Raw genomic sequence first — 25234 nt, forward strand, 5'->3', positions numbered from 1 at the left:
TAAGTTTGATAGAAAAGGTGGTTTTTTTCTAGGCAGTCTGGTGGGCGGATGTTCCAGGCAGCGGGGGGAGGAGGGGCTGCTGCTGCCGCCGCCGTCGTCTGACGGAGCAGGCGGAGCGGCTGGAGGAGGAGGAGACGGCCGGAGACAGACCGCGCCTCGGGTCACACGTCTCTGAAAATGTCTCAGGTCCACATGCTGAGAGCGGCGGTGGAGCAGCGACTGGCCGCGGCTGCTGAGGAGATTTTCGGGCTGTTTGAAAGAACCATCGCGGAGTACGAGCAGCGGATCGACCGCCGACGCAGCGGGCTGGAGGCTGATGTGATGCCTGAGACAAACTCAGCAGGTCTGGAGCTTTTTCATCTGATCCCCGTAGAGTCTCAGTCCTGCTCTGTCTCCTGCTGCTAGATGCTGTTAGCTAACAGTTAGCCTACTGCGGCTGCGTCAACACACTGGCACTCAGAACGAGGCCGGATGTTCAGCATCTCTGACCTTCGAAATAAAAGCCCAAGACGTGTCACGGTTTTCAGCTCTGATCCGGTGGACTTCTCCCAGTGCGTGAACTATAGCAGGAACTCACGTTTTTTCACTTTTTCACAATCGGAGACGACAGATACAACGTTTATAAAGAACTTCATTTAGTTTCTATTTGTAATTATTCCTATTGATAAAAATCTGAGTCATAAGAATAAGAAAACGGGTGAAAAACAGCTGCTGCTTCCTGCTGTGCGTCTTTCAGCACCACGGAGGCGTGGAGAGAGAGTAGTAGGCTACACTTTATAGCCGCTAGAGAGAGAGAAACCGTTTTACTAATCCACCCTCCTGTGTGGAATAAGTACACCCTCGACTTCCTGAGTGCTACTGGACACAAACTAGGTTCAGACACTCACGATTACCAGACGATGTGTCCTACTGACTGTGGTGATTCCCTGACGTTCATACCGGGACCGTTTTTCAAACGTTTCCGAAATTTGTCACTTGTCATTTTCTTTGAACAGAAACGCTTCCGTTTGATTCTTTTGCTTCTTTTCACGAGTTTAGGACCAAAAATGTCACACAGCTGTAATGAATCTCTGCCATCAGCAAACGCTTCAGTACAGCATCATTTTAGAGAAGAGTCTGTGTAGTTTGGCCCAATGTATCATTAAGTTTTTACATTAATGGCTGCCTGTCTGTGTTTCTACTTTAAATTCAGATGTCTACAAATTTATTGTACATAAAGAAGAGGTTTCACCTGAGCAGCAGGAGCGGAGCCCCAGTCTGGACCAGGAGGACCCACCAGAGCCCCCAAACAGTAAAGAGGAACAGGAGGAACTCTGGACCAGTCAGCAGGGAGAGCAGCTTCAAGGACTGGAGGAGGCCAATATCACCAAGTTCACATTCAGTCCTGTCCCTGTGAAGAGTGAAAACGATGGAGAGGACTGTGGAGGATTAGAACCAGCCAGGAACTCGGACCCAGATTGTCATTTAGGACGAGTTGGGGATGAAAAGGTGTCAGATTCTTTTGAACCTGCAGCAAATGTCAGTGATGATTGGAAGGTAACCAGGGAAAATCAGTCAGGTTTAAATTCTCTGAAAAGTAATGGATGTTTTACTAGTGAGAAATCATTTCACTGCTCTGAGTGTGGTAAACGATTCAGCCAAAACTCAAATCTAAAGACACACATGAGAATTCACACAGGAGAGAAACCTTTTAGCTGCTCAGTGTGTGGTAAAAGATTTATACAGAAGATACATCTGAAACACCACATGTCACGTCACACGGGGGAGAAACCATTCAGCTGCAGCGTTTGTGATAAAAGATTCACTTGGCTTTATCAGCTCAAAAACCATCAGTGTGTTGATGGGTCCTCGCAGCTTCATCAGAGTCAGACTAAGGAGAACAGAGAGGCAGAGCCTCCAGCCACCAACTCCGCTGAAGAGATGGAGACTGAAGCTGATGGAGAGGACTGTGGAGGACCAGAACCAGCCAGGAACTCAGATCCAGACAGACATTTACAACCAGGTACTGAGGACAAGGCTTCAATTTGTTCCGTGCCTGAGACTAAAGTTCCTGTAAGTGACAATAGATTAAATAATGGTAAGAAACCATTTAGTTGCTCTGAGTGTGGCAAAACATTTGGCTTCAAGACACATCTGCAGGAACATCTCAGGTGTCACACAGGAGAAAAACCGTTCAGCTGTTTGGTTTGCAACAAATGTTTTTCATGGAGAAGAGAACTACAGAGACACATGAGAATCCACACGGGAGAGAAAAGACTGAGCTGCAGTGTCTGTGACAAAACGTTCAGTTGGCCTTATCAGCTCGAGCTCCATCAGTGCGTTGGTGAGTCCTCAGAGCTTCATCAAACGCGACCTCAGTCAGCTTTAAATTCTCTAAAAAGTCGTGAGGTCCCTGTAAGTGATATGGGAAACATCCCCAAGAAACAATATCCCTGCTCTTTGTGTGGGAAAATATTCGGCTACAAAGACTCTCTGCTGAGACATGTACGGTGTCATACAGGAGAGAAACCATTTAGTTGCCCAGTTTGTGGTAGACAGTTTAGAGACAGAGGAAATATGGGACAGCACATGGTCGTTCACACAGGGGAGAAACGTTTTAGCTGCAGTGTATGTAACCAAAGATTCAGTTGGAATAAACAGCTCAAAAAACACAAGTGTGATGGTGAGAGCAGCAGCAGAAGATGAACCTCGGAAGGATGAACGGTGATTGATTTTTAGAGCTCAAGTTAAAACAGACTTTACGAAGTGCTTCACGATGGAGGATAACATTGAAAGCTCCTCAACAGGGAGATAATGGCCTGACTGAAAATGTAAAGAACGGTAAAACGCATCGCTCACTAAATCTGCCTTTGACATTTTACAGAACAGTGTGTAGACTGCAAAAATAACAACGCAATCAGTGAGACTGGCAAACAACCCTAAACGACGATATTTTACTGTAAGGTTACACGTCTCTCCGGATGCGTAATCACCTTCCCGCCATATCACCTGCAGCCCTCATTAGTAAACTGTGTTTACGCTGGTCTGAAGTCAGTGTAAGCTTCGTTCTCCTTAGTGCACATTCTAAAGACCAGTTTGTGTGTGCGTGTGCATGGTTTTTGTGGGTGTGCAATGTTTCTACATCTGGCCCCTGGTCTCTTAAACCCCGCTGCTGTCCTGCTGAGGTTTAGTCTGAACCAGCTGCTGTGTCCTAAAGGAAACACCTAAATGCCACTAGAGGTCGTCATAACTGGGCTTTAGCTTAAATCTGCTCCACACCAGGGCCAGATGCTCTAAAGAGGAATTTAGGAATAAAAAAACTTCTTTGCTGAAAGTGAAGAGTAAGACTCTTATTAAGTGACTCACTCCAACTGACAGACAAGTCTCGACGTCACCTTTAAGAGCAGCCCAAGTGGACAGGTTAAAGTTTTCTCAAGTCTGTCTTAAAACAATACTGTCATGCACGTATGTACGTTGAAGGGGTTACTGGTTGCTTCAGTTGTTTTCCCTGTTCATACTGGTTATGAAAAGGTCCCTTCTGAACCGATTCTAATGGAAGTGATGGGGGACAAAAACTCAAATCCAATATGCTGACATTTTTAGTGATGTGTTATTCTGCAAAAGCCTATGTAATGGTTTTGTTTGTTTGTTTCTTTAAAGCCATTTTCTATTTGTGTGAAATCCGTAAATAAAAAAAGAAAAATACTCTGGCTTACTGCTATATTCATTTATCATACATGTTTCTGTCTACTCAACCTTCATCTGGTTACGGCCAAGAAAGACTGAATATCAGACTCTCCTTAAATGAGAATTTAAAAAAAAGAAAGAAACGGGGCTACTTTGCTATTTTTATGAGGAGCGGCGGGTTTGAGGCTGCGTGGTGCCTAGTCAGTCAATCGACGGGCCTTTTATTCTGAAACGTGACCCGGAAGGTATCAGTCGTATCTGGGCCAATTTTGAATCGAGACAAAACGTCCCCACGGTCAGTCTCCCGAAGACAGCGACGGCGTTTGTTTGTCTTTTCCGACTCTGTGAGGAAGATGTCCAGACTCCAGGGTCTGAGGGTTTTCGTCAGCCAGCGGCTCACCGCGGCCGTGGAGGAGATATTCGGACATTTAGAGAAAACCATCACCGAGTGCGAGGAGGAGATGGACCGACGCCACCGTAAACTGCTGGACGTGGCTTTGACACCTGAAATGAGGCAGCGAGGTTCGTTTCGTTTCTCCTGCTGGAAACGCGTTTGCTGCTCTGCCGGTGTCGCGGGGGCTCAGTGCTAAGCTAACGTCAGCTAACCCGTCCACACACGGCTGCTAGCCGCAGCTAGCTCCTGCTAAAGCGCAGCGGCGTCACGGCGACGACGGGCCGGGTAGGAACGGTCCGGCCTGACACCTGACACCTGACACTCGCTAAGGAAGTTATGAACTGTGCTAGAACTAGTGGTTTGCTCGACGTGTTTGCTCCCGTGTCACCAGATAGTCGGCGGCGTTGCAGCAGAAACGACCGGACGTTTACCGAGTGTGTAGCAGGTTTTCGTCCCGAAGTCTGACTGATTATTAAGCTGTGGTTTCCTACAGATCACAGCCACGTGTCCTTGTTCCGTTAAGGGTAAACGACACAGTGTAGTCCGAGCTCGGTGGCCACTGTGTTAGGTGCACTGGACCTGTCCAGTGTAATCCACTACAACAGCTGTGACACAGGCTTCACCTCAGCTCCTAATGTCCGGTTTTCGTTGACGTTCTCTGAGAGACAGCAGCACCGGGGTCATAAGGTCAAGATGTTCTTGTTCTAGAGTCGTTCTCAGCAGAACCGTTTCCTGTCCACACATACCGCCGCTGCCGTCGATGCTATGTCCGACCTACAAACCGATTATCGCTCCAATGTCAGTGGCGGGTGCCAAAATATTCCCACAGTAACAACGATAAACTCATGAGCGCCCCACCCCCCCCCAAGAAACCAAAGGAAAAAAAGAGTTAGAAAAAGTAAATTTCTTCTTGATGTTATTCACCGACTTAATGTGCTGTCGTTTCGTTTCAGCTCACGCAGACGGGTTGACGACTCGTCATGTTAGGGAAGCTGGTCCTGGCCGGAGCCGGCAGCTCTCCTGCTGCTAGACTGTCCAACGGACACCGCCAATGTTTTCCCTCCTCGTTAATGGTATTAATGTACAGATCGAAAGTTATTGATATCGATCGATACGGGAAAATAATTATGATAATATTGTGACACTTTGCTGGTGGCTAAGCTAGTGGAGCTAGCTGTATGGCAAACGGCAAGCATTGAGCGTGTCTTTCGAGACTGAGAGAGCCCATGAATGAGAGTGTAGCGACTCCAGTCCACTTGATGGCGGTAGTGCACCTCTAAACTGATTTGTCAACAACCAATAAACACTAAAGAAGAAGAACAAGCGGAGAGTGAAGCGGCCTCACGATCAGCAGGATGACTGAGTGACACATGGCGCTGCTGTTTTGCCTCTACAACCGTTCAACTTAACTTTCCTTCTTCTAAATGCCAAAGTAATAAATAAAGTAAGACTTCGGCCTGGTTTTCTTTGAGACTAATTCCGGCCACTTCTCATCGTCGCCTCCAGAAAACACATGGACTTTCTAGTAAACAGACACAACGCGCGCCGTGTAAATCTTCCCTCCTCCCGCTACTGAAATGTCAGCTCCTTCATGTTACCGGCCTCGGCTCGTCAGGAACCTGCGCACAGCTCGTTATTCCGTTTAGAAACAAACGTAAGACTGTCACGTTGTCATATCGCTTCTGCTAATTCAACACGAGTTGGATTTAGCGCCGTGACACCGTCGGCAAAGGTCGCCGATGGAGGCTGTTTTTAATTTGTCAGAACCTGCCATGATGACAAATGTCGGTTCAGCCAGTTCACATAAAATCGAACTGGTTTGAGCTCCTACACCGGACCGGACCGGACCGGCAAAACCAGACACTGACCCAACTCAAGCCCAAGATCTCTACATGTGGTAGTTACGACCTCTGAGTGTGTTGCGTGTTTAACATCAGAATCTCAAGAACCATGATGAAGTGCAGGCTGGAAAGACACAACGTTCGGTTTTTGATAAGTTCCAGAGATGGTTTGATTCAGCTGTTTATTTTAGAGGTCAGAGTTGCTGGTGCTTTTGTACTAAAATGCATTAGACTGAAAGGGGTTCCTAATATTCTGCCCCACACAAACGTAAATGAGGCGGAGAAAACATGGGATGCAGATTTTAAGTTTTAATTCCTTAATCGATAGTCTGCAATGTTAACAATCAATAGTCGGTTAATGGTTGAAAGTTTATGAAGTACGCGGCTCTTTTTTTAAACCCCTGACGTGACCTGTGTTCACCACACGGTTCTTGATATGACGCTGCTGTTTTACTGGCTTGCGGCTCTTACGGCACATTATGTGACTGTTGCTCAACCAGAAGATTTGCCACTGAATCAAACCATCTCTGAAACTTATCAAAAACTGAACGTTGTGTCTTTCCAGCCTGCACTTCATCATGGTTCTTGAGATTCTGATGTTAAACACGCAACACACTCAGAGGTCGTAACTACCACTGTATACATGTAGAGATATGGAGTCACAATGAATTGTCTAACTGATTTATGACATAATGGTTGTTGGTAGATACAGGGTGAGAACGTTGAAATCTGTCAGAGATGGTTGAGCTGGCTTTGGAAGTCCAGACTGTATTGGTCTGGAGACTAAAAGAGTGAGTTTACTCAGTTATTACATCGTATTTTCTTATTTGCCTTTCTGATATATCGCCATTAGTTTTGTAATACGTATTTGACAATTTGTATTTACGTCAGGTTTACTTATATTGTCCGAAAACACAAATGACAAATTTTCTTGAAAGGCTTTGTGATCTGTATAACGAACAACTTTCATGCTCAAATAGAATAAAATCGGTTTAATAAACCAGCAGAAAATATACGATAAGTCTTTATGCAGATTAAAAAAAACCCTCAGCTTCATCTTAAATCATCAACCTCCTTCAACCATAAATCTCCACTTACTCCATTAACTAAGTTAAGTAGGATTAACCAACAACTTTCCCAATATGTATCCATAACAGGGAAGCAGCAGCCAATACATCCGTCACCTATCACACTGTGCACTGCTCACATCACTTATTTCATCACTTATAACCTGTTTCCTCCAGGCTGTTTTAGCTTCACCCCGTTGCTCCAAGCAATAAACCTTAAGAATCACATGAGCGTGACATTTAGTAAAGGCAGAAGAGCTGCAACCCTCCCCCTTAACGGGTTGACATCAGGTGACATTTCTAGAGCTCTGATGGCAGTGTGGGTTTTAATTTTTGGGGGAATGCGGTGTTCTTTTGCACATCAAGAAGCTCACTACCATAAACTGTTATGCATCTACATTTATGTTAAACTCACGGTTTTTCATAATGTGTGTGTATTTCAGTGTGTCCTGGAGACGTCCAGCAGCTGTTGGTGAGTAAAGAAGAGATTCCCCCTGAGCGGCAGGAGTGGAGCCCCAGCCTGGACCAGGAGGACCCACCAGAGCCCCCACACATTAAAGAGGAACAGGAGGAGCTCTGGACCAGTCAGGAGGGTGAGCAGCTTCAAGGGCTGGAGGAGGCCGATATCACCAAGTTCACATTCAGTCCTGTCCCTGTGAAGAGTGAAGACGATGATGAAGAGAAACCTCAGACCTCACAGCTTCATCAAAACCAAAGTGAACCTCTAGCCAGCATCTCAACTGGACATATGATCCAGAAAGATCCAGACAGACAATTAGAACTAGTTAGTGATGACAAGGCTTCAAACTCCTCTGAACCCGAGACTGAAATCAGTGATGATGATTGTAAGGAGTCCGGAGAACCTCAGCCAGGTTTAATCTCTTTGAAAAATAATGTTCCTGCGAGTGATGTCAAATGTAACGCTGCCAAAAAATCATTCATCTGCTGTGAATGTGGTAGAAAATTTGGTCGCAAGGACAGTCTGCGGAGACACATGAGGTATCACACAGGAGAGAAACCATATAGTTGTTCGGTTTGTGGTAAAACGTTTTCCCAGAGGCCAAACTTAATTCGTCACATGAGATGTCACTCAGGGGAAAAGCCTTTCAGTTGCTCGTTTTGTGACACAAGTTTTGCTGTGCGTAGCGCTTTGGTAAACCACATGAGAATCCACACTGGGGAGAAACCATTTAGTTGCTTACATTGTGAGAAAAGCTTTACACAAAAGGGGGGTCTGAAAAAACACATGACCGTCCACACAGGAGAGAAACCATATAGTTGCCCGGTGTGTGATAAAAGTTTTTCTCAAAAGGCAAATCTGACATATCACTTCTCAGTACACACAGGACAGAAACAGTTTAGTTGCAGCATTTGTGACAAAAGATTCACTTGGCAGTCACAGGTCAAAAGCCATAAGTGTGTCGGTGAGAGCAGCATCAGTAACTGAAGCTGCTGAGCTGCTGGTTCAGCTGTAAATAAACACTGAAGCAACTGGGGAACTTTCTGCTCTGAATTTCTTACTTCCCACCACAGACAGTTCAGTCAGTTGAGGCAGGAACAACATGGACGTTCTTAGAATATTAAAATAAAACAAGAGGTCATAGTAGAAGTATTTAGAATATGATGATTTCTGTCCAGAGCTGATTAATGAAGTGTTGTATTGAAAGTGCTGACAGTACTATGGGACATTTATAGTACTACGGGGTGGGGGTGGGGGGTGTTACTGTCTCTGGACACAATGGATACATCCCAGCTCCTTTAATTGCATCATTTCCCTCACATATTTTCCTTATATAGTAGTTTCTTGCACTGAACACAGGAGGAGAGGCTAAATAATTTATGATTTAATAATATTTATGAATAATAATTTTCTGTACTGCTTTGCTACTATAGGTTTCCGATCGTCATGCCAATAAAGCTTATTTGATTTGAATTTGAAAACGAGGAAACATTTTTAGAGAAATGAAGCGTCCTTTCCTCTAAACCGCAACATGTGTTTCTGATGAGGACCACACAGCTGGATCACAGCTGAATCACAGCTGTCGATCAGCTTTAACTGCTGTGGGACAGAGTTTGTAATTGTTTATAGAAACGCTGTAGATACTAATAAGGGTGCAGTTATTACTGCCAGCAGAGCAGCGCTTTTTTTCTTGAAGTGTCTTTGTGTGTTTGAACATGTTTACACTGACTCACAAACGCCTGCACACTTTTTAAGAAATTTTTATTTGTATTATCCTGAGTTTGTCAAACCACAGTGTGTAAACAGACTTGAACCACATGAACCATTTCCTCTGGCACCAACACAAAATTATTCACCAGCACAAATGTTCTAGATAAAGCGTAAATAATGTAAACACATCTCACATCCACAGAAACTATTTCCACCCAAGGCACTAGAATGTTTTGAGTTCGCTGCTGCTTTATCAGACTGTCCTTTTCTTCTTCCCGGTAAAAAAGAAAAAATAACAACTAGTGAAGAGTACAATCTTTCCAATGAACAAAAAACGTTTTTATGGCTCTTTTGTCCAATCAGCGATACAGTGAACACAGAGCCACTATTTTTAACGAGATGGTTCTAGTTCTAAAACTAAAACCTATGTCGAACTTGAGCGTTTTCAGGTGGTTCACTTCTTTGTCCATGTAAGTATAAAATTGCAGTGATGATACGATGTGGTCTGAGATCATCCGTCCAATCACTAACTGGTTTCTGCAAAGGATGGTCCACATCTTCCCAGGGCAGAAATAAGAGTAACTGGAACGTTCACATCAGGTGAAAATTAGCCAGGTGGCTAAACCGGCACATTTTCAGAAATGTGTATTAACGCGCTCTGCCCCTGTATCTTTAACCTGTATAAATTAACAAATTAACATCAGGCACACATTAACAGACCAGCATACGAGTAGAGCCACCAGTCTGATTTTCAAGTCTACAATCAAGACAATGGACTGGTTGTTTGGAGTCGCACCTGTACGACTCGGACGTGAACACCGCTGCGCCGTGAGGTGCGGTGCACTTTTGCCTGTGCCTCAGCCGTGTCGGATAATTTGACGAATTGGCTCGACAGCTTGAATCGAATGGCCCTGAACGCCACATGCACACGGCGGCGAACGGCTGGCTCGCTGACATCAAATGCCTCTGCCACAACTCTGTAATCTGCACAGGTGGCTTGCTTCTCCAACGCGATGGAGCTCCAGAGAGGAGATGTGAAACTCCACTGAGGTGGTTTTTGATACTTTTAAATACTTTTCAAACTACTTTTTCCCCAATGTGAAGAATTAACATTCAACCTCGACGAATGGCATTTTTAATAGTGTTTAATCATTTATCTTCCTGTGTAGGTTTTTCAGATTAAGTTTTTTGGTACCGCCTGTGAACTTTTATTTTGAAGCTCAGCGACCAATCTGCCCCAGAACCTGTTTTCTTTACAGAGGCTAACTTGACGTAGAAACTATCATAGCAAGATGGTGCCTAGTCGGAGCATCCGCATCAGCAGAGTCCCGCTCTCTTCTTTAAGTGTCTCCGACATACGAACTGAATGAACCGCCCGAGCCTCGGTGTGTGTGTGGACGAACCGTCTGAATGGACTCGGCGCCGTTCGCCTTCTGTCTGAACGATCACATCTCCCGCTTCCCACAGAGCTACTGAGGTTAGCTTAGCATGTTAGCCGGAGGGAGACCGGCGGGGACGGAGCTCGGCGACACAGCGCAGGTCAGAGCGAGTGTTTGACGGAGTCCGCGGAGAAAAAGTTGCCGTCGTCGAGTGTCAATGTCTCAGGTCCAGATGCTGAGAGCGGCGGTGAAGCGGCGGACGACCGGCGAACGGCCATATTCTGGACTTCACGGTAAAAGACTCGACATGGTTAAACATTTCCGACTCTAATCGACCTCTTCTCTCATCCTGTGAAAACCAGGCGTCAACAGTCTTTTTACACCGATTCGTGACATTTCTGAACCGTTACCACGAGGAGCCCGACGGTTTAGTTACATTACCCCGTTGAAGCAAAGTAAAAGTATCCAGAGGGATTTCAGTCGTCGGTGCTGCTGCCACTGTCACGAGGAATTTCATGATGGTAATGGCGGGAAATTCCTCGGCAAAAAGAGGCCAAGTGCCGTTTTTCCAGGCTTGACGATGTATCCGGACGAAGTCTAGATTTTTGAGGCTGACACCGAGAGGAGCAGGTAATGACATCATGGGTGACATCAGCAAGATCTCGACGAGGCACCCTGGTGACCTGCGGGGTGAAGCACCGACCATGAACCATCGCAGGTCGCCACCCATGTCGCATCATCTCTATTACAAGCATGAGATGTCGCCAACAACATGTTAATAAACATATAACTTATTGATTGTTTAGGTTCCCTTTATTTTTAGTTATTGAAGAACGTGACCAGATTCTGTTTCTAAATCAACATTGGGGCTGACACAAGAACCATAGAACACTTGTTGGGGCTTCGTATATTGCAGATATAAGTTTTTTTCTTAAGAAAGCGCAGCGTTCGAGTATTGACTTGGACGTCGATTACCATGGCAACAGCAGAAGCTTCGATGCGTTCGGGTCAGCCTTGAATTCTTGTTTGTTTGATTAAGGGTTGAAACTGATACTGTGTGTCTGCCAAAGGCCGGTAATTAGCCAATACATCGTCCCAGGTGATTTCTCACTCGGGTTTTAGTCGACACGTTGTAAAAACAGGATTTTCCAGCACATTAGATTTGAAATGTAAAATCATTTCTCTCATTTACATAAAGCTCCTCTGGCTGTTTCGGTCTTTTGCTGGTACAGACAGTTATATTGGTCATAGATGAAACAATCATGGAAATCTTCAAACTCATCCTCTTGGCTTCTTGGAAATTTTAGGATAAAGCTGTGGTTTCAGTGTTGATATGAAAACTGTTTTCCACAATGTGTCTCTCTGTATTTCAGTGTGTCCTGCAGACGTCCAGCAGCTGTTGGTGAGGAAAGAGGTTTCCTCTGAGCAGCGGGAGTGGAGCCCCAGTCTGGACCAGGAGGACCCACCGGAGCCCCCACACATTAAAGAGGAACAGGAGGAACTCTGGACCGGTCAGGAGGGAGAGCAGCTTCAGGGGCTGGAGGAGGCCGATATCACCAAGTTCCCGTTCCTTCCAGTCCCCGTGAAGAGCGAAGACGATGATGAAGAGAAACCTCATTCCTCACAGCTTCATCAGACTCAGAAGGAGAAGAACAGAGAGGCAGAACCTCCATCCAGCAGCTCCGCTGAACACATGGAGACTGAAGCTGATGGAGAGGACTGTGGAGGACCAGAACCAGCCAGGAACTCAGATCCAGACAGACATTTACAACCAGATGCTGATGACAAGGCTTTAGACTCTTCTGAGACTGATGTTAGCGATGATGATTGGACCAAGACCAGGGAAACTCAGTCAGGCCTAAACTCTGTGAAAAACAAAGCACGTAATACTGATAAAGGCTCATTTACCTGCTCAGAATGTGGTAAAACCTTCGGCCACAAGACAAATCTGAAAAGACACGTGAAATGTCACACGGGAGAAAAACCATTCAGCTGCTCATTCTGTAATAAAAGTTTCAATCGGAGAGAACACTTGATTGCTCACATTCGATGTCATTCAGGAGAAAAACCTTTCAGCTGTACAGTTTGTAGCACAAGTTTCAGTCACAGTTGGTCATTGGATAAACACATGAGAGTCCACACTGGGGAGAAACCATTTTGTTGCTCACTTTGCAGTAAAAGGTTCAGGCAGCGCTCAGATCTGGTCGCACATTTTAGAATTCACACGGGAGAAAAACCTTTTTCCTGCTCAGTCTGTAACACTAGTTTCACCCAGCGTCACACTTTGGTTCAACACATGAGAACCCATACTGGAGTGAAACCTTTCGTTTGCTCAGTTTGTGGTAAGAGATTTTCACGAAAGGGACATATGACAAGACACATGACAGCTCACACTGGAGAGAAACCATTCAACTGCACTGTTTGTGACAAAAGATTCACCTGGCAGTCCCAGTTTAAAAGACACGAGTGTGCTGGTCAGAGCAGCGGCACTAAGTGAAGCTGCGGAGCCTCAATTTAACATTAAAGCAACTGAGAGTTTATTTACAGCTGTCTGATTCTTCCTGCTGATCTCGGTGTTAAAGGATTAAGGCAAGAAGAATGTATTGAGACAATAAATGGCCCATGAAAAAAAAGTTTTGATTTCCTGTGCTCTTTTGAATAGATTTGACCCTAAACACTAAATATATCTAAGTGTTTTGAATAATAAGGCACTGTGGCGTTTCAGTAGTGTTATATCTAAACGTTCATACCTTACAATCTGTGATGAATAGGTGTCTTTTAACTTTGATTCGCTTTTTGTGTCTTTTAAAGGAGCAGTTGTGATGTTTTAGGGAAATAAACATTTGCCTTCCTTCTGAAAGTGAGATAAGAATATTAATCTTATGTCTGCGTGTTAAAGCGCAGAGCTGGAGTCAGTGAGTGGTGATCTGAGCATCAAAACTACACCTCTGAAACTCACCAGTTAACACTTTTTCTGGGATTCTGTTAACTCTGGATGCCTTGGCTTCAGATTAGGCAGATAGTTCCTCCTATGACACCACGTAAACACATTTTATGTCAAATGAGAGAAAAAGCAACTTACTGATGAAAAGCATCATCACGTGGGTTATACAGCCTCCTCCTCACACAAGACAATGTCTGAACATCACACCGTTCTCCACAACTCAGCATCAACGTTGATCCATTTTTTCCCTTTTGCGTCTTTTGTTTTGCTGAATTATTTCACAACTATTATATTTTGAAATGTCAATCAAAATACAATTTTAGATGCAACTAAGGCAGAACAATGTTATATAATGGGTTAGATTGAGCAGCAGGTTTGCAGAGCAACGCCTTCAGAGTTCTGTCTGCGTCACACAGGATGCATTCAGGTGCAGTACTGAGCTGTAGGTCACCTGCGTTTTGGCAGAAGTAAGAGCCAAAAAACACAATCACAGTGTTTACACATGTAAAAAAAAACAAAAACGTAAAGCCTAAAAATACTTTTTATTTACAAAAACAGAGCAAGAGAAAAACACAAGCTGTTACACGGCCTGTGTAGACAGCTGGATGATTAAAATAGAAGCGTATGACTGACGACTGAGAAACTAACTCGGACACTTTCTGTGGCAATTTGTCGTCAGTCTCACTAAAGATGTTCAAGTCACCGAGCTGTTTGTATGTAGGATTCTTTTTTGAGTTTAATAAATTTGTGTAAATCCGTAGCCATCACACAGCAGCTGATTAATAACTGATCAATAGTAGCCACAAAATTAAAATAAAAGTTTTTCAGCTAATTATACAATAAACATTTTACTCATATGGACAAATGTAAGCATAACAGTTTTTTATCACAGAGCTGTGACAGAAAAAGAAGTTTCAATTTAGTTGTCAAAGTAAAATGACATTTGGTTTCGTCAGTCGTCAGTCATTGTGCGTCAAGAGAACCACTCCACTTGGTGTTCTGTCAGTCTCAAGCACACGAGCTGGATGAGACGAGGGGCAGATTTTTTGGAATAAAGCCTAACGTTCGGTTGGTGGAAACATCCCACAAGATACAAAAGTAGCCCAAAATAAGCAGTGGAGACAAAAGCGCAACGAAGTCGAGTTGCAGGTTGTCAAGTTCCTTTAGTGAAAAAGACCAACAGGTAACGTTTCCATTACGCTTTCAACACGACACGTCTGAACTGGATGCTGACACACTAACGTAAAGGCTATGGCACCTCAACGTGAAATACAGAGAGATTAAACACACATCTTGTTCGGCTTATTGAAAGTACTCTAGAACTCTACCACTCAATTATCCTCTCCTGTGAACAGACAAAATACAACTCAGTTTAATAAACAAGTGAAAACAGGGTCAGCTCAAAGTGCGAGCAGGAAAAAAGAGATGAATAAATAAAATAAAAAACTAAAGATTAATTTAATACTCAGTCAAGTTTAATCTATACCAGCTGTATGCACAGCATTATCAACATCCAACAAACACTTTACATACAGCGAAAACCAGACACGTGGTAATGTCAAGTCATTTTATGATTGTGCACTCTCACGTTATAAAACAGAATTGTCTAATACCTGCTGATGAAACTGGTGACAGAATGTCTTGGGTTTTTTTTTCCAGTTTCCTTGTTCACTTGATATGAAGAATCGTTACCAGAAATCAATAAGAACCAGGATCAGAATCAGAATTATTAATTCTACATAATCACCAACTCAATGTGAGGCCACTGCTGTTTGACAACAAGCAGGACAAGAACAATGACAATCCTACTCTGATGTTCTTATTTCAAACATGTCTGCTGCTTCTGTGTTTCATCACCGCTGAAGATTTCATCTGAACCTGCAGCTCTTCTGCTGCTGGTTTTGAAAATACACTTATGACTGTTGGCACATGACTGTCTGGTGAATCTTTTGTCACAAACACTGCACCTGAATGGTCTCTCCTCTGTGTGAAGAGACATGTGATGTTTTAGAGTTAGTTTATGTGTAAAACTTTTACCACACACTGAACAGCTGAAGGGTTTCTCCCCTGTGTGGATTCTCATGTGTATCATAGCGTGGTCACTCCGTATGAAATGTTTCTTACAAAATGAGCAGCTGAAAGGTTTTTCTCCGGAATGACATCTCATGTGACGGACTAAGTTTTCCTTGCGAGGGAATCTTTTACCACAAACTGAGCAACTGAATGGTTTCTCTCCTGTGTGAATTCTCATGTGTATCTGCAAATGTCCCTTGTGGCGAAATCTTCTAGCACATTCAGAGCAGCTAAATGGTATTTTTCAAAAAGTCTGAAGTCTTGTCATCAGCATCTGGTTGTAAATGGCTGTCTGGATCTGAGTTCCTGGCTGGTTCTGGTCCTCCACAGTCCTCTCCATCAGCTTCGCTCTCCATCTGTTCAGTGGAGCAGCTGGCTGGAGGCTCTGCCTCTCTGTTCTCCTCAGTCTGGTTTTGATGAAGCTGTGAGGAATGAGGTTTTTCTTCATCATCGTCTTCGCTCTTCACGGGGACAGGAAGAAACGGGAACTTGGTGATATCGGCCTCCTCCAGCCCCTGAAGCTGCTCTCCCTCCTGACCGGTCCAGAGCTCCTCCTGTTCAACCTTAATGTGTGGGGGCTCTGGTGGGTCCTCCTGGTCTAGACTGGGGCTCCACTCCTGCTGCTCTTCTTTACTCCCCAACAGCTGCCGGACGTCTGCAGGACACACTGAAATACAGAGAGACACATTGTGGAAAACTGACTGACACTACCGATACCACAACTTTAATTAAGAATCGAGGAAAATTTACAAGCTTGTTGTATAAGTATCTTTAATATATTTCTTTGAAATAATAAATCTGTTAAGTTTCAAATGTGTTTTTCATTAAACAATAATAATAATAATAATATTAATAACAACAACAACGACGACAACAACCTGTACCTATAGAGCAACTTTCATGTTCCAAGTTACAAAGTGCTTCATGAGGCAGCAAAACAAAAACAGACAAGTGATAAAATCAAAAGATTTTAAAAGGGGAAAGACAGATATTATTTCATGTATAAAACCAATTCAGTGAAAGGAGATAAAAGACAGTTCAAAGAAGTTTAAAACTCAAGTAAAATCAGGAAAAGCCGATAAAAGTCCGTCTTGAGACGGGACTTCAGGGAAATTACTGAGTCAGCCGACCTGATTTCTCTGGGTCTCTGTTTTGCTTGAATTCAGCTGAAGAAAATTTTTAGAGATCCAGTTTTTAACATCACAACTGCAGGAACTAAATGAGCTCAGTATTCAAGGGTCTGTAGGTCTGATGGGCAGGTACATCTGTGTATCATCAGCATAGCAGTGGAAAGAGACACCATGTCTACGAGTAATGTGTCCAAGGGGAAGCATGTATAGAGAAAATAAAACTGGTCCTAAAACAGACCCCTGAGGCACACCACACTGAAAATGAAGAGAACTAGTTATTCACAGACACACAGAACCTCCTATTTGACAGATAAGATGAAAACCAAGCCCACAGCTGCACCAGCTATCCCCACCCAGTACCTCAGTCTGTCTAACAGGATTCTGTGATCGATTGTGTCAAAGGCTGCGCTAAGGTTCAGGAGTACGAGGACTGAGCACATCCCATCGTCACCAGCCGTTACAAGGTCGTTGATGACCGTGAGCAGGGTGGCCTCAGTGCTGCGACACTTCCAGAAACCAGACTGAAACTTTTCAAAAAATACTGTTGTTTTCCAGTGCAGACAGAAGTTGCTTGGACACTACTTTTTCTAAAATTTCTATATAAAAGGCAACTTGAAAATCGCTCTATCACCAGCATTTTTAAAATAATCAGGGACACAACCATTACACAAGAGGTTGTTAAAAACAGAAAGCAAACAGAGCCCAACGGATTCCATTACTTCATGCAAATACTTTGTAGATATATACCAGGAGGTCTGGAAGACACTCTCATATTTGATACCATTCATTATATGAGAGTAAACAGGTTTAAAGGTTCACATGAAAAGTTGGCCACTATGGTTGCAGAGGTCATGACCAAAAATAGGGTCATAGGTCAGAAAAGACTGAGAAACAGAGCTGTAGGTTAATTTGATCAGTTTGTCAAAACAAGGAGCGCAGGTCAAACCAACTACCATTTTCTGTTCATACAGTTTGTGCATAGTCCAGAATCCCAGTAAACCTTTGAGTAAACTTTCTGTCAGTAAATGTGTTGTTAATATAATGAGATAAAAATGAAACACAGAATCAAAGGCACCTGTGCTACAGGGCTCTTTGGAGGTGGAGGTCCTTTCCCCTCCAGAAACAGACACTAGTGTGGCGGAGGACCACGGTGGTCCCGAGCCGGATCAGTTCGAGCCATTGGCTCCAGACCCGGTAAGGCCCAAAGCTGGAGCCCTCTCTCTCAAATGTACATGGTAGGGTGTTGCTATTGAGGGACCTGCTGAGGGTCTGAGGGGTAAGACTGCAGTCAGGTGGAGCTGCTACAGCCGTCAGCGTTGGCCTCGAGAGGTTCACCATGATTTAAAATAGTAGATGCCGTGTTGAGTCATTTTCAACCGATGAAATGCTGATTTTTTATAACTTTGGTAACAAATGTAAACATCAACAACTGAACTGATGTGTTTCATCACAGTAGAGTCACGTCAGTTAGTTCACGGCTCAAACAAGCAGCAGTGCCCCTTCAAACAGTTCAGTTTCTAACCAGATGGCTGCAGATCATGTTCACGTCGGTCGTTTTGTGGATTAATCAACTAATCGTTTCAGCCCCAGATCTCGGTCGAGACCGAGCGTGAACCGCGAGGGAAGCGAGGAGAACCAACCTGCTCCGCGTAACCGAAGCTGAGGCTTGAAAACAGCGTCCGGTAGTTTCGGTTGCCTCCGGTTCTCCCGCTTTGAACGAGAAGGTTCCTCCTCGTACTCCGCTACGGTTCTTTCGAACAGCCCGAACATCTCCTCGGCGGCCGCGGTCAGTCGCCGCTTCACCGCCGCTCTCAGCATGTGAGTGAGTTACATCTTTTTCATCACTATTCATCTGAATCATCTGATTCTTGTGGAAATCAGGAGGATTAGTGTGAAGTAGAAAACGTTTTAGTTAATGAGTCCCTGCATTCTTTAAATAACACGAAAAGCTCAGTAATTACTGACAAACCTGCCTTTCACTGTTGAAATTATTAAATTTGTTCAAACAAGCAGTTTTTTGAGTGTCTCGAGAAGCTGTCAAGTTGTCAGAGCGTGTAAAGTCTCGTGACTCTACGGGTCTTTCGAAGACCCCGGACATCTCACAGATTTACCCACAAACCGGACTCGCTCTCTGAATTCAGGACGTCACCCGACGCTTGTAGCAAAGAAAATACCTTCCGGGTTGCACTTCCTCTCGCCTGTCAAAATAAAATAACTATTCTGAAACGTTTACATTTCAACCAGAAAAAACGAACTCGTTAATAAATGACATCGTAATCGATTAAATACTAACCAACATCCAGCTGTCCTGCTGCTGAGCTACAAGAGAGGAGCCAACATTATTACGTTATTATTAATCATTGGTCCAAAACCGGAGATTGAGTCCTGTGTAGACAGGACTCAGAGCCACCAGAGCAACTTTGACTCCTGCTATTTTAGCGACATGTTTAACTGTGGCTCAGTCACAGGATCTACTCACCTGATGAGCCAGGTCTTTGGGTCTTAATACTGACATACGCCAGCCGCACTTTTATTTTCGACGCTCGTCCCCGGAAGTAGTTGTTCGTGTTCTGACACAGTCTCTCTGCTGAACCTCTACAAAGTGGCGTCCGTTAAGCAGGACTGATAAAGGACTTATGGGGATGTTACAAAATGTAATTAGATTATTCTACAAGCTTTATTAAAATGACATAGAAAGGCTTCAGCACTGGTACTGACAGTAGTCCACTATATTGGATATTCAGTGGATCACTAATAGAAAGACTGTGAGTAGAGCTGCACATTATTATTACTGTTCTTTTAACCACTGATTAATCTCCCAACTACTTGGACCATTAGGTAATTTCTAGTTTGGTCTCTAAAATGTCTGAAACATCACAAGTTCCCAGGCTCCAAGGTCATGTCTGGAAATTGCTTGTTTTGTCTGAATAACAGTCCAGAACCCAAAGATATTTAGTTTACAGCTGTGTGAGGCAAACAAAAGCAGCAGGTTATTTTTTTGAAAAATAACACACACGGTAACGTGGAGCTGTAGATGTTCAAGTTTCTGAACTGTATGTCTGTGTTTCAGATATACCCTCCAACAACAAAAAATGGATTATTAGTTTAGAAGAGGTTTCCGCTGAGCAGCAGGAGTGGAGCCCCAGTCTGGACCAGGAGGACCCACCGGAGCCCCCACACATTAAAGAGGAACCGGAGGAGCTCTGGACCGGTCAGGAGGGAGAGCAGCTTCAGGGGCTGGAGGAGGCCGATAACACCAAGTTCCCGTTCCTTCCTGTCCCAGTGAAGAGCGAAGACGATGATGAAGAGAAACCTCAGTCCTCACAGCTTCATCAAAACCAGATGGAGGAGAACAGAGAGGCAGAGCCTCCTGCCAGCAGCTCCACTGAACAGATGGAGAGTGAAGCTGATGGAGAGGACTGTGGAGGACCAGAACCAGCCAGGAACTCAGATCCAGAGGGACATTTACAACCAGATGGTGACAAGACTTCAGACTCTTCTGAACCCGATACTGATGACAGTGAAGACTGGAAGGAGACCAGGGAACGTCAGTCAGGGTTAAACGCTGGGCAAATAAATCCATGTCGGAAAGAAGATTCTGTCAGTAGTGTGGTCTGGTATAGTAGCAGCAAACCCTTTAGTACTTCAAGTGTGGTAAAGAGTTCGGGCATAAGAGGTCTGTGCAGAGACACATGATGTCTCATGAGGATGAAAAGCCTCTAAGCTGTTCTGTTTGTGAAAAACATTTCAGATGCAGTTCAGAGCTGGTGAAACACACCAGGATCCATACTGGAGAGAAACCATTCAGTTGCTCAGTTTGTGGCAACACATTTTCTAGGAGGGAAAGCTTAATTCGTCACATGAGATGTCACACAGGAGAAAAACCATTCAGCTGTTCATTTTGTCTAAAGCGTATTAGATGCAATCAGTACATCGTGACACACATGAGAACCCACACCGGGGAGAAACCGTTTGACTGCTCCTTCTGTGGCAAAGGTTTTTGTTCCAAATCAAAGTTGACACAACACATGAGAGTCCATACTGGAGAGAAACCGTACGCCTGCTCAGTTTGTGGTAAAAGATTCTTAGTTAAAGCAACTCTGACAGAACATATGAAAGGCCACACAGGAGAGAAACTGTTCAGTTGTAACGTGTGCAGTAAAGGTTTTAGATTTCACTCACAAATCAAAAACCATACATGTGCTGTTGGGAGCAGTAAATGAAGCTGCACAGCACTGGTCGAGCTGAATGGTTCAACAAACACAGAACTTGAGACACATCATAAATGTTCACAGTTCAGGAGAAAAAACAAAGGTGTCTGCTATTGGCTTTATCAAGAATCTCAGAGGAGGAAATCAGTCCTAACTGCCCAAAGTTTTTCAGATGTAGCTCTTCTTTTAGCAGTAAAAAGTAAAAGCATTTGATCAGATTTCTTGATAAGGAAGTTACTTTAATCTCACTCAAGATTTCGAAGAGCTGCACAGGTGTCAAATTGTTGTATCTTTTTTTTTCTTTCAGCCTACTATGCAAAGTCCATGTTGGTAAATATAATTTTAAGAGTTAATGTATTTATTTATTTATTTTTTATAATATTTGGGTAACTGACCCACCCAGGTTTTCGTCTATGCACTTAAAACCTACACAAGTGGTGGTGATTTCTGCATTAACATTTTTCCACTGCAAACTGAAGAAACAGAAAAACAGTGTAATCAAGATTCCTACATTGTGGTAGGTCAGTTTAGGAAGCTTTATTAGTGACTTTAAGTCATGGTCTGAGGTAAGACCGGTTCCAGACCTCTGAAACCCTTTAGAGAGATGGACCCAGATCTGAATATCAGCAATTCTGTTACTGCAGCTGTTTAAAATTTTGAGCCTTTTCTCATTCAGTCTTTACCTGTGGATGAGTAGAATTTTCAGGTTATTTTTTGTACTTTTTTCCCCCTGGCATCAGGTTATTTGGATCAGTCTGTCAGGCCTTTAAAGTGTTGAAACGACTAATGGGTGAAAAACTGTAAGACATCATTGGTGATGTTACTTTCATTTCAGCTCTTTATTGTCATAAATCTGTGACTCCTGTGAACTTTTACAGATACAGTTCTGTGATTATTTTATTCTTTTAATAAATACGTGTCCATACTGGAGACACAGTGACATAAAACATATTTTGTCTGGTCTTGTTTTTTGCAGTTAGTTCAATAAACAACCTCATAGTCTCAGTTTTTAATTTTCTGACAACCCTGCTCTGTTTTAGGTTTTATTAAGACTAAATAAATGATAATTATATTAGACAGATTATGAAAGTGCAGATAATACAAGTGTTGGCAGATTTATGTCCATTGTGCTACGTGGCAACAAAACAAACTGTATCAAGGCTTTTAAAGTGAATATTAAAGTACAGATTCTAACATCTTCCACAAAGACACTGAATCAAACATAAGTTTTAGGGCCAGTGGCTGCAGACAGGAGCGCTCAAACTACAAACCACTTTAAACACTGCATATTTATTACTGACTAATTCTTATTGTTTCCACACTCATTTATCAAAGCCGTCTGTTTTATTGTTACAGATACTCAGTTCACTTTATTCGGTTATTTCCAGAAACATAGTTCACAACAAAATATAGTGATTAATAGTAATAATAATAATAATAATAATAGAAAAAAGTTAAAGATATAAAATGGATATTTGCAAGCATCAAAAACTACCGTACATACATACTATAGCCCAAACTGGCTCTATTGTTTTCTAATGCCACTAGTGGTGATGTCAGAAAGTAGTTCTGAAAAGTCTGAAATTGTGAAATAATATGTGTATTGATCTTAGGAACTAGGAAGAATATATTGTCCAGACACACAAAACAAGATGACATCAACTAGTCTGCAAAGAAATGAACCATTAGAAGCTGCAAATTTCCAGAACCCAAAGAAAAACAACAGGCTTCACACAGAGACAAAAGACCTTGAACAAATATCTACCTATGCAGTAAAACACTGAACGTCACATTTTAGCCGGTGAAAACTATGAAAACTTGGCTATTTTCAAAAAAAAAAAAAAAATTAAACGATGAAGGAGTTATATGACATTTTCCACATTTATATATCTGCAATGAATATTAGCACTTGACCATAAAAAATTTCCCTGAAATTGAAAAAATCCTTTTTGGGAAAATATCCTAAAATGTGGCTTTTTCACTTTTGCACCTGCTTCAAGGACTGGAGTTTCCCAAGTTCCTATTCAGTCCTGTCCCTGTGAAGACCGAAGATGATGATGATGAAGAGAAACCTCAGTCCTCAAAGCTTCATCAAAACCAGACTGAGAACAGAGATTCTGTGGGAGGAGTGGGCTGTGGAGGACCAGAACCAGCCAGGAACTCAGACCCAGATGGACATTTACAACCAGATGCTGATGACAAGACTTCAGACTCTACTGAACCTGGGATTTGAGACAGTGATTATTGGAAGGAGAGCAGTGAATCTGATTCAAGTGTCAACTATGGCAAGAAACCGGAAACCGAAACGGTGAAATGCTCAACAGCCAAAATCACATCAGATACTTAGTGATGAATCAAAATTTGTGTATGTGTCAAATAGTTCAATGAGGCAACTCGAAACGAGTCTCTTTGGCACATTGTGGTGATTCTATACATCACTGCTCCTTTGACGGATCTGAAGAGTTCTCTGATTGGGCGTTAAAACCAGGTTCAGTCCAGATCATGAATGCGACTAACAAACGTGTTGTATTTACAAGATGCGTGAACCATTATGCACAGATGATTAACACGGCAGAAACATGAAAACATATTAATGACTATCTTAACATTTGACAAAAAAGAAAAGGATCTATTTTAATAACTAAAAGCAGGAGCCAGTGTTACAATCATTTTCACAGCTGCTGCGAGAAAAAAGGCAATTTTCAGGTCAATTCAGTTTTATATAGTATAGTTTTTATACCGGCAAATCATAACACACATCATCTCAAGGCACTTTACAGAGTGATAAGAGACCTGACAGTGTTATAGAGAGAAACCCAACAGTTCCACCACGAGCAAGAACCTGGTGACAGTGGAGAGGAATCACTCCTTTAACAGGAAGAAACCTCAGACAGAACCAGACTCAGGGCGGGGGCCATCTGCCTCGACCGGTCGGGTTGAGAGGAGAGAAACGGGGGACGGGGGGGAGACTAGGAACAACTGTAGACACTGTTGTATTCAATACACTGGATATGAAGAAGGAAAACTTAAACTACTCATGTATTGACTGATTCATTTTTATAATGAAAGGCTAATTTCTGAATTTAAAGTTTTCGACATTTATTCTGGTGCAGCAGCTGCAGCTGAAAATGTGGGTTAGTTTATGGAGACGCTGCAGCCTGGAGTTTGGCAGAGTTTCAAACGGCACAGCAGGCACAATATAGCATTTTTCAACACTTATGGGTCACAAGCTCAAGTCTTTTCAGCTTTTTACTTTTAAGACAAAGGTCAGGTTGAGTCCTCAGACATTCGAGCCTCAAGTAAGTCTCACAGCAGACAAGTCCAAGTCGACACTATTTTTGCAACTTGAGTCCAAATCTCAAGTCCACAGCTCTGGTCGTGTCTACATAAAATCAGAAAATGGGAACAAGACAGTAGTTGGTAGGATTTTTCCCTTGATAATAATTACGTGTCACCCTCAAGTCAATTTTTAGCAGATTCTTTCACACTGTTAAAACGTTATTTTAATGACTAGTTTTGTTGCTACTTGAGTTCTTATTATCAAGTTTTTAAAAAGCACCGTTTTTGGCTACTCTCCTCTAGTTTAATGTTATTACTGTTATGAAAAAGAAGTTTTCACAGTCAAGACAACTTAGAATCTCTTCATAAGCAGGAACCTTTAGCTGAACAGGAGTAAAGAGCATAATTTTTACAGCTCCACTCAACTACTGGCTTCATCTGTGTTAATGCGCTCGCCCCCCCCCACGCTGCCTGCCTGAAGTGCGGATGCTGTACAGGTTTATGACAACAGCTGTGCCAGGTGCCATCATAGACAGAGTGAAACACGGAAAGTTGTCTTCTTCACTTCACTGCCAGTCTGCTCCTCTGCTGAGAGTTAAACCAGTGTTCAGTCTCCTCCTGCTGCCTGTCATCACCTCACTGGGTTTTAATGAAGCTCAGTTCTATTTCTATTCGTCCAGCAACTGAATGAGTATGAAATACTGATTTAACTATTACATGTAAACTGACAGTCTTTGAGAAGTTCCTGCGCCGATCGACACGAATCCAGGCTAATGAAACCAGCCGCACTGTGTGTTCAGAAACACTGACCGCAGAAAAAGAGATGACTGAAGGTCGTCCTCTTCACTTGACTGTCACACAGTCTCTGGCCTGACTCGGCGGATGTAGCCTGTGGGTGTCACCTCCCAAATGCCGCGCATTTCACGCAACATTCTCCTGCCCCGCCGCTGTCTGCACGTTACCGTCTTCAAAACCCCCTCGCTGTAGGAAACATCAGCAACCTCCGCCACATCTTTCCACTCTGGCAGCAGCATTCGCCAGTGACATCGACCAATCACTATTTTTACTAAATTTTAGCTT

The 25234-nt window shown here is 43.3% G+C and overlaps 3 protein-coding genes across 4 annotated transcripts; all 3 read left to right on the forward strand.

The window, feature by feature from the left end:
• Positions 1-87: 87 nt before the first annotated feature.
• On the forward strand, positions 88-3671 carry LOC120786617 (zinc finger protein 629-like). Its single transcript, XM_040122147.1, has 2 exons — positions 88-343; positions 1193-3671. The coding sequence occupies exons 1-2, from the start codon at positions 178-180 to the stop codon at positions 2683-2685; spliced, it is 1659 nt and encodes a 552-aa protein (XP_039978081.1). The 5' UTR covers positions 88-177; the 3' UTR covers positions 2686-3671.
• A 204-nt stretch (positions 3672-3875) lies between these two features.
• On the forward strand, positions 3876-9061 carry LOC120786626 (zinc finger protein 629-like). Of its 2 annotated transcripts, XM_040122168.1 has the most exons (3): positions 4076-4188; positions 5014-5133; positions 7412-9061. In XM_040122168.1, exons 2-3 carry the CDS (start codon positions 5112-5114, stop codon positions 8413-8415), a joined length of 1026 nt encoding a protein of 341 aa, XP_039978102.1. In that variant the 5' UTR covers positions 4076-4188; positions 5014-5111; the 3' UTR covers positions 8416-9061. The 2 variants fall into 2 exon arrangements, with proteins under 2 accessions (XP_039978101.1, XP_039978102.1); XM_040122167.1 differs by lacking the exon at positions 5014-5133 and having other exon boundaries at positions 3876-4188; positions 7412-9056.
• An 870-nt stretch (positions 9062-9931) lies between these two features.
• Positions 9932-20484, forward strand: LOC120786487 (zinc finger protein 599-like). The gene is made up of 6 exons (XM_040121959.1): positions 9932-10188; positions 10308-10810; positions 11891-13011; positions 17751-17858; positions 18335-18482; positions 19735-20484. The coding sequence occupies exons 2-6, from the start codon at positions 10735-10737 to the stop codon at positions 20358-20360; spliced, it is 2079 nt and encodes a 692-aa protein (XP_039977893.1). The 5' UTR covers positions 9932-10188; positions 10308-10734; the 3' UTR covers positions 20361-20484.
• Positions 20485-25234: the final 4750 nt, after the last annotated feature.

This window comes from Xiphias gladius, chromosome 24, assembly GCF_016859285.1.
Source record: "Xiphias gladius isolate SHS-SW01 ecotype Sanya breed wild chromosome 24, ASM1685928v1, whole genome shotgun sequence".
Classification (NCBI taxonomy): Eukaryota; Metazoa; Chordata; class Actinopteri; order Istiophoriformes; family Xiphiidae; genus Xiphias; species Xiphias gladius.